The 12,572-nt window shown below is 38.6% G+C and overlaps 1 protein-coding gene across 2 annotated transcripts in view; it reads right to left on the minus strand.

Annotated features, from left to right (window-relative positions):
• Positions 1–4,503: 4,503 nt before the first annotated feature.
• The window catches only part of ZCCHC24 (zinc finger CCHC-type containing 24), a 183,699-nt gene continuing 175,630 nt past the window's right edge, over positions 4,504–12,572 (minus strand). For both annotated transcript variants that reach the window (XM_077453989.1, XM_077453988.1), the window contains exon 4: positions 4,504–6,772. In XM_077453989.1, the coding sequence (XP_077310115.1) occupies positions 6,659–6,772 (114 nt within the window). In that variant the 3' untranslated portion in view covers positions 4,504–6,658. The remainder of the gene's footprint in view (positions 6,773–12,572) is intronic.

Below are 12,572 nucleotides of genomic sequence, written 5' to 3' on the forward strand. Positions count from 1 at the left end.
GAGTCACGCTGCGCAATACGGACGGTCCCTGCTGTCTCTGGAACCCATTTGTTTCCCAGCAGACAGCGGGGAAGGGACAGGAAATGGCGTAAATACCCGCAGATTCTGCGGCTATCTATGCCGGGAAGTGGGTGCAAGTACCTATATTATACAGGTATCTGCACCCCCCCTCTCCCCTGAAAGGTGGCAATTGTGGCACCGGAGGGTTCCGATGAGCGGAAGTTCCACTTTATGGTGGAGCTCTGCTTTAAGAAGCAACACAACGAAAGTTCTAAAAGCTTGTCTGAAGAAGACAGCAAGGATTCAGAAGAATCATGACAGTTGGCTCTGCAAGTCATAATAAATAGGGGAGCTTATATTATGATGAATATCCAATTTTTTTAAATCTGAAATTTCATTTGCTTACATGTTGCCTCTCCTGCTTCCCCTTTACTCTATGCCAGGGATTTCCAAACTACGGCCCTCCAGCTGTTGCAGAACTACACATCCCATGAGGCATTGTAAATCTCTGGCATTCACAGACATTACTAGGCATGATGGGAATTGTAGTTCCGCAACAGCTGGAGGGCCATATTTTGGAGACCCCTGCTCTATGCAATGCCAGCAGATCATGGCTGATGGGAAGGGCCAACAGGGTGCTGTAAATAGCTTCCTAAACACTTCAAAGCACCTTGATAGTAGGTTGAACAAAAACAAAATGACCTGATTCCTCTATCCACAGTCACTCAATGTGGATGAGGGAATCCTTCCTGCTGAGTCACTGCATTCTGACAGCAGTGAGACTTCTCTACCATCAGAATAACCTGATCACTGCTGCAGGCTATAGCCAGTGGCACGGATCAATCCAGAAAAAAACAGACAGATCAGCTAAACGGCAGTCAAAGAGAATCTTTAAAAAAACACAGAAGCTGTCATTGCTGTCTGAAAGTGCTAATTGTTTGCCCATGGTATTGCTCCAATTATTTAAGTTCTTTACTGAAGGACTTCAGACTTTCCTCAGAATTTCTGAATATGTGTGTGAACAGCCAAGCATCTAGCATTTTCAGAAGTTCAGCAGTAGCAGACCCAGCTTTCCCCCATGACAGGTTTATCTTATTCGCTATCTTTATTCATTTTTTAAGAAGTAGTGGCTATGTGCAGGACAGCCTGGTCTGTTGAAAAACCACAGATTTACTGGTCAGATCACCAGGTGAAAATATAGGAAAGAAAGCCTAAAAAAGGATAATAATGCTGGTAAGAACTGGTAAGCTGCAGTATAAAAAAGGTTTTCTATTTGGGTTTAATAGTGCTTTAGGGATTACCATAACCAGTAATAAAGCCACTTCTTCCAGTATTACTGTACTCTGACAATCCTAAACTGGTATATTATACTGTATCTCTCTTCCATCTCAAATGACAGGATGTGAGATATTTAGAATGATATTTACACCAAATAAACTAAAGGCAGTTGTTTAGGCTATGTAGATTACTGGATATAAAAATTAACCAGTTTCCAAGTTTGAAACACAAAACATTAAAATAAAGGGCGATAATGTTCAGGCGACATATCAGAGAGGTACAATAGGTAAAGTACCTGACAGAACCTGCAAAATGTCCTATGAAGCCTATGTGTAGACCTCATGGAAAGGAGATGAAAAACATAATGTTTGAGATGACATTATTAAAGATCCCTAAACAAAAAAAGGAAAAAAAAAATACAAAAAAAAAACAAAACATTGCAGAATTTTCTGTATGTTTGGCTATTTTAAAAGCTTATTTTTTTTATCAGTCTTTTAGCTACATTATGCTGATTAGATTGTAATAATTAATAATAAGCATCTACTATTTATAGAATGGGAGCAAAAAACACAGAAATTCAGTCTGGATATAAAATACCAGGGAACTTAAAGCGGTTGTCCAGTCTGGGCAAAAAAATAAAATAAAAGTCACTGTATTAGTGTCACTGGTTCCAGGCAAAGTGTCAAAAGTGTCAGTTAGTGTCAGAATGTCCGCCGAAATATCACAGTCCCACTAGAAGTCTCTGATTGCCGCCATTACTAGTATAAAAAATAAATAAAACGTCCATAAATATGTCCCAGATTTTGCAAATGCTATAACATTCGCATAAACCAATCAATATACAGTAAAATCTTGAATTACGACCATAATTTGTTCCAGAAACATGCTTGTAATCCAAAGCATCCTTATATCAAATATTCTCAAGCCAAGTTAATCTCAAACCAAGGTTTTACTGTATACTTATTGGTAGTTTTTTTTTATCAAAAACTTGTAAAAATTGTTTTAAAAATTGAATTTCTTCATAAATTTAGGCCAATTCTGGCCTAAATTTATGAAGAAATTCAATTTTTAAAACAATTTTTATTGGATATGTTTTATAGCAGAAAGTAAAAAATATATATATATTTTTTTAATTGTCAGTCTTTTTTTATTTATAGCGCCAAAAATGAAAACTGCAGTGTTGATCATATACCACTAAAAGAAAGCTCTATCTGTGTGAAACAAGTTTATTTGGATATAGTGGCCGCAATATTCAGTTAAATAACACAGTGCCGTATCGCAAAAAAATGGCCTGCTCATTAAGGGGGGTAAATCTTCCAGAGGTCAAGTTTAATTAATATAAAGGACACTTACCTGTCCAAGGATCCCACGCAGTCCTCAACCTGGCTAGTTCTTCACTAGCCTTAGGGTCCCCGGGGCCTGCATCCTAACTGTGTGCAGCCAGCTATGCAGCTTTCGGCTTCACAACCGGCTGCCCGTTCCACATGCACGTGGAAGTAGGAGCGGGTACCTGTAAAAACCAGGTACTCGCCCCCCCCCCCCCCAAAAAAAAATTACATGCCAAATATAGGAGAGTATAAGGGGAGAAGGACTTAAAGCAGAACTTCCTCTTTTGGGTGGCGTTGCTCTTTAAGTAATGTACCTATTTTGTTTCAGTCTAAGCTACAGTAATACTTGGTATAAGATAAGAGCAAGTGCCTAGTCATTTAAAATGATGGATAAGCGGAGGGGTTTACCACTTTATGATACTGATTGCTAGTTGATGTCCACAAACTACAGAAGTAGAATGTCTCTAGAGGCAGGCTGCAAATATCGCAATGCACCCATAGCTACCTGGAACATTTTTGTAAAGCTGCAACTACTCAAAAAGCAGCTATATGTAAACAGCTATTTACTTTTATAATTTATTACTGAATGTTGTGTTTTGACAGGAATTCATACAAATGATCAGATCACAGAAATAGCGAACATGCCCCTTAATAACACAACTTCCCCCAACTTTCTTCAATTTTAAGCACTTCCTTGGAGTCCTTCCTTAGCCCCAAATGTGTATGTAGATTAGCAGTTGAGACAATGATCCTTCAGTTGCATTCCTGATTTTTAGCTATAAATAAGTCACCTTTATCAGTAATCTACGAGAGTATGTTCCTGTGTATTCATTATGCCCTAAAGTAAACTTCTAACAAAAATTCTCCTTCTCCAATAATGTCTGCTGCCAGTTCTATAAACTCACATCAAACCCTCCCAGACCCGCTGTTTATCTGTCTTGGTTCAGATACTGTAAAACCAAGCTCCATTGCTACAATAACATTCCTCTACCAAACAAGAATAAAAGCATTTGTGGTGACCATAAGGGTCTGTGCCAACGGGCTTCTATTTGTGTCAGAACTACTTCTCTCCCTATACAAGTCAATGGGAATGCAAAAGCAGCTTGAAGATGATGCAGCTAAGAAGAGAGTGAAGTGTCTGAAATGCAAGAAAAATGCACCTGAAAGCACACTTCGTTTGCCCACTGACACAAGTGCAAAGTCCGTCAAAACAGGCTCTAATACTGGTATCCATCACTGATGCCTGCACTTACAGATGTCCCTCACTCCATGTGTTTTCATTTTAATGTGATCCTTAAAATTTATATATATACATATATATATATATATATATATATATATATATATAGATATAGATATATCATCTATATATCTATATCTATATATATATATAAAACAAACGAAAAGTAAGTTTTATATATATATATATATATATATATATATATATATATATATATATATAAGAACGAAAAGTAAGCTGTACTGTAACTGTATCATTCCACATTTGTTTTTTGATGACAGGCAGCTATGACTTCATGCAGGGCGATATCTATCATAAAACACCTGTAGTCCTCCTTAGAGCATTAAAAGGGGCCGAAAAACAAAGCAGATTTACTATTGGGTGTGGGGAAGGCAAAATAAAGGCAAAATAAAAGTCATAAGTTTCTCATAAGGTTCTCTGAAGCATAATGAAAAGAAACAGAGCTTGTATTAAATCAAATCACTAATCACGTGTATATAGTATGGTCTCTAAATATACCCTAACTACAATGTCAAATTTTATATTCCAAAGATTCAGCGAATATCCAATACTCACATTTCATGCCTGTCTAAAGCAATTTCCACTGTATGCAGTTAAAATAAGAAGCACCATATGCAAATCATTAAGCATGTACAATTGCCTAAAGATGCCTCCTCAGATATTTTGAGAATGGTCATGAATTTATTAATTTTGTATATGTAGAACGCAACCAACTTCGACTATACGTCTGGATAAACACGCAATTTGCTCTCACACTTTTCATATTAAATGACAGCTACCCCTGGCTGTAAGCTATTGTATGACAGGTAATGGAAAAGATAACATTCCCTCATTTCTAATTGGGCCAGGACTGAGGCCTGTAAAAGGGCAGTAGATAAGTGGCACTTCGAATACTGCTGATCTGAGGCAGAACATGGGTTTTGTTACTTGCGCTTTTGTTGAGATGATGGGCAATGCCACCTTAGCACAACAGTGTATAAGAATGGAGAAAATGCATCAGTTAAATAGATAAGAGGACTAGACAAATTAGCTTCTATGAACATTTAGTAAATAAAATAATAGACGTTCCAGCACGCATCAACACACATAAATCACACAAACAGAAAAAAACAAATCTACAAAGTGGCTTACAAAATAACAATTATAAATAGTACTTGAGGCAAATCTATAGCTCAGGGATTAGGGACAATTTCAATCCATGGACAACCCCATATTCACAGTTAAAGTTTTATGTGTGCTTTTGGCCTATAGGAGAATACAATAAAACACAACATGTAACACTGATTTCTTCTGACTTAATACTATTGGTGTTGTGTCTTGCCTCTACCTCAATTTTAGGCCATTTTGAACATAAACCCCTGTTGCTACTGTGGATACTTCCATTAGTTGATCAATAGCAAAGAGGCTAAATTACATGTAAACAAATGTCCCTTACCTTCCCAGAAGTTGAGGATAGTTTTTTATTTATTATTGGTAACTCGACGTTGCCATATGCATACAGATTTTTATTCTATTTTTTTTTTTAGGTGATATCTGGAGATAAGCAACCACCACCATGTGTCTATAAGTCCAAGGCTTATATAAATAATAGAGGTGACAGCTATTTCTTGGTAATAACTGTTTGTAAAATGATGAAAGAAGAAGACTAATTGTTTAGTTCCTATAGGGCACTGCAGATGTGTTAGCCCTTGTACACGCGGTCGGACATTCCGACAGAAAATGTCCGATGGGACCGCGTTGTCGCATAATCCGGCCATGTGTGGGCTCCATCTGACTTTTTTTCTGTTGGAATGTCCGACCAACAAAGTTTGAGAGTTGGATATAAAATTTTCCGAAAACATGATCCGATCGGACTTTGTAGAGAATTCCAATCGGACAAAGTGCCACGCATGCTCATATCAAATTACGAGACCAAAGCTATTGGCTACTAGCCTGAACGTAGTCCCGTCGTAACGAACGAACGTCATCACTTTCCGAACGATCGGATTTTCCGCCAACTTTGTCCGACCGTGTGTATGCAACACCAGTTTCGGACAAAATCCGTCAGAAAAAATCCGACCGTGTGTACAAGGGCTTATATGTGGTGATTGCCATCTCCGAGGCACATTATGTGGTTAGGTCATACTATTCTTTGACAGCCATGACACTATCTGTAAAACACATCTGATATAACAGTCTTTTTTTTAGTAAACACATGTTGAAAGTAAACAGCAATGGTTTATGTATTTTTTAACATTCAGCTTTTGATAATGGTTCACAACCCATGAAAAAGTGCAAAAATATCTTTCCTCCTCTTCTGTAGGCATGGGCATATCGTGGGCATATGGCAAAAGCCGACTCGTTCAAGGAATATTTGTCACCTTTTTTTCAAGCTATTTAGTAAGACAAGGAGAAATGTAAAATGTTTAGTAGCCCATAGCACCCAACCAGAATCCAAAACTTCTCTTGATCTTACCTTAACAAACTAAACTCTGGTTGGTTACTGAGAGTTACTGCATTTTCATATCATCACTGTCATTTGAACTGTTTTACAGAGCAAAGTCATTTGTGTCATAGTTTAATATGCTAGAAAATAATAGCCAGAACTTCATTTTGTTGAAACCGGGAAATCTGGAGGCAAATGGCAACCACTTTCGTAAGCCCTAATGCTTTATAAATACAGTTTTTACACATACACAGGAAGAATGTTACATTCTAAATCTCATATTATTAGTTTATATGCAAGTCACTGTGTCTTTGTTCTTCTATGTCTTCAATTCCTTTGCCCGCCACTATCGGAACTTGGTTCTGTTTACTGGACACGACGGCAATAATACCCCAGAACTTTGCACTTCTCGCACAAATGCTGGGGGTGCTCCTTACTTTGATCAGACACATCAAGACCGTCAGGTTTTTCCAAAGGTCGCTGCAAGGGGGAAAATGGGACACAAAAGATTAATTAGTGCATTTGTAATCTAATGCCATTCTCAGTTGTAGTTATGGCTCACCAGCTGTTGGTAAATTTCAACCCAGTCCTTAATGATGGGTAACAGGTGTTTTTTTTATGCTTAAAGATTTTCAAACTCTCACAATTTTTATTTTTATTTTAAGAATTTGTTGCGCAGTTTATACATTGCAAATTGCTCTCATGAGAATTTTGGAGGTGTGGAACCTGCACATTATCTGAAGCCTTTTTTGTTTACAGAATTTCTGAACATAGGAGACGTTAAGCATCCTACAGTGGGTGAGTTAAAGTAATATTAAATCCCAAAACATAAAAACAATATATTGCAGCTTACCAATTCCTAGATGTGGTGGCTGCATTTGCTTCTCACTAATGATCAGGAACCGGAGGCCCAGTTCCCAATCACCTGATCGCCGTAATAGCCTATGATTGGCTATGACGGTGAAAAGTCGCTTGAGTTTTTATCTCCTCTTGAATAAAGAAAAAGAAACTTAATTTTTTTTCTTCTTGCTACTGGAGAAAAAGGTAAACAAAGAAGTGTGTAATAATTTTTTTTAAAAAAAAGTCAGATCAAAGTTTGATCTACTGTAGGTCGGGGGTTAGGGTCAAAGGTCATTGCCCATGTATTTTAAATAGGATAAAATAACAGCATTTGTATCCAACACATATTTTTCATTATTTTAGTAGCTAAAATAACAATAGCGTGAGCATGAAAACCACTCATCATTAATGTTATGTTGGTGAAACATAAAATATCCAGGATTATGATTAATGAAAAACTGACCAGTATTCCTAGAGATAAGCAAGCTAGGTTTGAAAAAAAAAGTGTGGAACCCCTGGATTGCTTATCTTCAAGTTCCATAAACACTGGGCCATTTTGTGAGGGGAGGCCGGGGCTGAGGGGACCTACTCTATTCTGATTCTATCTCCTACTTTTCTCTGTTCTCTCTTTTTTTCTAATTTTTCACTTTTCCTGTTATTGGTTCTGTTATATCATACTAATAATTTGTAGTAGGATGTTGTTGGGGGGGACCGTAAAGTCTCCCCAATTGTTCTATTTTTTTCAAGATCGACATTACATGATTTGAGGTACCAGGACCAGTCCTAGATGACAATGCTTTTATATTTCACAATGCTCTAGAGATATATGTGATCATTAGCTTACTATACTGTTACTTGACACTAATTTTTACTTGTTGATGTTTCTTGGTGCCTAGTTGCTGAGACTTATGGCCTCATAGCCTTAGACAAATGGTCGCAAAAATGAATAGAGCCGGACTGTTAAACCTAAAACTTTAGGATGTAGTTTTTCTGTGTTTCACTGGTCAGGGCCTTTTATCATCTTGGAAAATGCATCCTTGTTCTAACAACTATTTGAAATTGCTTAACTGCTTGCCGATCAGCCGCTGTTATTCTACGACAGCAGGTTGGCATGATTGCGCAAATCGCCATAGCTGTAGGGGGCCTAGTGATCAGGAACAACGATTTCTCTCTACTCCCTGTCGGTCCACTCCCCCCACAGTTAGAAACACCTCCCTTAAGGGAACACTTAACCCCTTGATTGCCCCTAGTGATAACCTCCTCCCTGCTAGTGACATTTATACAGAAATTAGAGGCTATGTTTAGGTCTGATCACTGTATAAATGTCAATGGTCCCAAAAAAGTGTCCGATCTGTCTGCGGCAATGTAGCAATCCTGCTAAAAATCGCTACTCACCGCCATTACTAGTAAAAACAAAATTAATAATAAAAATAAATATATCCATTATTTTCTAGATGCTATAACCAACAATATATATATATATATATATATATATATATATATATATATATATATATATATATATATATGTATATGTATATATATATATATATATATATATATTATATATATGTATATCAATATACGCTTATTTACCAAAAATATGTAGAAGAATACATATTGGCCTAACCTGATGAAGACATTTTTTTCTTTTTTAATTTTTGGGATATGTATCATAGCAAAAAGTTAAAAATATAGTTTTTTTTTCAAAGTTGTTGCTCTTTTTTTGTTTATAGCACAAAAATTAAAACCTCAGGAGGTGATCAATTACCATCAAAAGAAAGCTCTATTTGTTGGAAAAAAAGGACATACATTTTGTTTGTGTACGATGTCGCATGACCGCGCAACTGTCAATTAAAGTGGACACAGTGCCGTATCGCAAAAAATGGCCTGGTCATTAAGAGGGTAAATCCTTCCGGGGCTGAAGTGGTTAAACATAAACTTCTGTGTGATGCTTTACATTTGTAATAAAAACTATTGGAACACAAAAAACAGCATTTGTAAAAAAAAAAATGTATATCAATGTCAGTATCCGGGGCAGTGTTTAGGAAGGATAAAAAAAAAAAACTGCACATTATTTTTTCTTGGCTCTACTATGGGTACAAACAACAAATTTTACACATATGAGGTATCATCAGGAGCAGAAAAAAAGATTTCGGGTTGTTCTTTGGCGGTAGGTTATGGTAACAGCAAGAAATATACAGCTAAATTAAAAAAAAAAAAATTTTACAAATTTTTTGCCAGTTTCCTGTTATAATAAAAAAAATCAGGAGATATCCATTACTATTTACCACCAAGTGAAAGCTCAATTTGTCCTGAAAAAAACAAAGATATAAATCTCCTGGGTGCAGTAGTTGCGATGATAGTACAGTTTTGCTAGTCCATGCCAAGTTGCAAAACCATGTTCAGGCACTAGGATTTATTTTACCTTCCTTTATGAAGGAGTTAATAAACCAAGCTGTCCAAAAAAGTTGCAGTTAGAGGAAGAAAAAACATTTAACACGGACAGGGGTGCTTACAATGGTCAGGCTTTTATGCATTTATGAAAAAAATCTATCCCAAAAGGAAGAAAAACTATTGATATAACTTACAAAGTGTTAGCTTAAAGCGGGGTTCCACCCTAAAGTGGAGCCTCCACTGATCGGATCCCTCCCCCCCTCCGGTGTCACAATTGGCACCTTTCAGGGGGGAGGGGGGTGGAGATACCTGTCAAAGACAGGTATTTACACCCACTTCCGGGCATAGACTCCCGTGGGAGTCTACGCCATTTCCTGTCCTGCCGCGCTGTGTGCTAGGAGACACACGGGTCTCAGAGACAGCGCAGAGAATTCCTATTGCGCTGCGTGACTCACGCATGCGCAGTAGGGAACCAGGAAGTGAAGCCGATTCGCTTCACTTCCTGATTCCCTCACCTAGAATGGTGGCGGCAGCAGCAGAGGGCCGAGCGATCGACCGGCCTCGGCTGCCGGCATCGCTGGAACCCGGGACAGGTGAGTGTCCATTTATTAAAAGTCAGCAGCTGTAGTATTTAGAGCTGCTGGCTTTTAATATTTTTTTTTTTGGTGGAATCCCTCTTTAAGTTTGGCTTTGTTAGTCAAGTCCATCTAAATCTGCTAATGCATCTAACATTACCCCCTCCCCAGACAGACAATGCTGCTGTCCAAGGGTCCAAGAGTGGAGACATGCTAAGATAGGAAGTGGGTTACTGACCAGATGACCAGTGAAAATAAGGGGAGAGTAGTCTAAAAAAGAAAACACATGCAGCCACCACATTTACACCACCACTTACTGTACAATGACTGCATGCAAGTACAAAGGTGGCGCATGGTGCATGTTAATGAGGCCAGCTGCTGAAGTACTTCCCTAAGGCCCGAGAGCTTTCACACTGGAGCGTGCGTTTGCAGGACGGCAAAAAAAGTCCTGCAAACAGCATCTTTGCAGCGCTGTAGGAGCAGTGTATACACCGCTCCTAAAGCGCCCCTGCCCATTGAAGTCATGGGGCAGTGCCTCCAAACCGCCAGCAAAGCGCTGCTGCCACTTTGTGGGCAGTTTTAACCAGCAGCGCCGCTAAAACTATGGTAAAGCGGCACTAAAAATATCGGCGTTTTAACGCCGACGCCCCCAACGCCTCCGTGTGAAAGCAGCCTAAGTAATGGAGGAGTTTTCTATGAAGGAGCCTGCAGGCTGCGGTAATGCATGCTCTAGAATATAGGGAAAGCTTTTCTTTTCTGTAACAGAGGCACATTAAGGCCACTTTTACACTGAGGCACTTTACAGGCGCTATAGCGCTAAAGTGTAGTGCCCACAAAGCGCCTCTCCTGTCACTCCAGTGTGAAAGCCCTCTGAAAGCACACTGGAGCGGTGCGTTTGCGGGACATTAAAAAAGTCATGTAAGCAGCATCTATGCAGGGCTTTAGGAGCAGTGAATACACCGCTCCTAAAGTGCCCCTGCCCACTGAAATCAACAGCGGCGCTTTGTGGGCCCTTTGAACCCTTTTTCGGCTGTTAAAAGTGACCCGCTAGCGGCTGAAAAGCGCAGCTAAAAGTAGCAGCAATTTACCGTCGACGTCCCCATCGCACCAGTGTGAAAGTGCGCTAATGGTGAACTGGTACATAGAAAAGTTGGAATTTAGAAAAAAACGTGGTGAACTTAGCCTTTAAACTAAACTAGTAATATTTTTTGTAACTGCTTTTCTTAGCTGGGTCCTACACACAAAATCTGCATTGTATTACAGGATATGTTTATTATGTGTATGCAGTAATTCTGGAGTGTAAAAAATATCACGAATGAAACCAGTGTAGAGACAAGCGACTGATACAGCAGCTAGGTCATACAAAGCTATTTCAGTCTATAATAAATGAAAAACACAATTTGTTTCATAAAAAGTTTTCCATTACACAACAGAACTCCTATTTCTTATTTTTTTTTCCTTCTATTATTTTCCTGTGACCACATGTTTTTGGCTTTTGAAGTATGGCATGACATACCAATGACATTTCTGGCAGTTCCAGAACCCAGATGTGAAAGGAATGGGTGTAGCTGACAAGTAACATCTGAAAGATGGCAGCTTCATGCATTAGGAGATTCACTGTAATTATTTACTTTATTATACAGTTAGTTTAGTATGTTCACTATTCCCTGCTGGCATTTCATATTTTCTGGTAAAACGTATTTTGCACTATGCTGCTAAAACTGTAAATGAGTCACTATGCCTATCAAACAACCTTCTGGAAACGAATTTTGTGATATTAATATCTTTAGCTATCAAGAATATGACTGAAGTTAAAAGTACCTTAGAAATGTGGGACTAACTTACAACACTCACCTAATATGTGTACCTTGAGGTGTACTATACTCATGGCACGCTCACCTCAGGTATTAGAAAGATGTAGCACACAGCGGGCCCTCACTATGGGCACATTAAAGTGATAAAAACGTTTTTTTGTCTTTAAAAATAACAAACATGTTATACTTACCTGCTCTGTGCAGCTGGTTTTGCACAGAGAAGCCCAGATTCTCCTCTTCTCAGGTCCCTCACTGGTGCTCCTGGCCCCTCCCTCCTGACAAGTGCCCCCACAGCAAGCAGCTTGCTATGGGGCACCCGAGCCGAGCTGCAGCTCTGTGTGTCCATTCAGACATGAAGACGCAGTTTGGCGCTGCCCCCTCTCTCTTCTCATTGGGTAACTGACTCTGATTCTAAAAAGTTATAGCGTTTACAAAATAGGGGATAGTTTTATAGCATTTTTATTATTTTTTTATTTTTTTTTACTAGTAATGGCGGCGATCTGCGATTTTTATCTTGACTGCAACATTATTATTATTATGGCGGACACGTCGGACATTTTTAACACATTTTTGGGACCACTGTCATTTATACAACAAGCAGTGCTATGCAAATGCACTGATTCCTGTGTAAATGACACTGGCAGTGAAGGGGTT

Source organism: Lithobates pipiens, unplaced genomic scaffold (assembly GCF_037356315.1).
Source record: "Lithobates pipiens isolate NorthernLeopardFrog02 unplaced genomic scaffold, aLitPip1_a1.2 Scaffold_25, whole genome shotgun sequence".
Taxonomy (NCBI): Eukaryota; Metazoa; Chordata; class Amphibia; order Anura; family Ranidae; genus Lithobates; species Lithobates pipiens.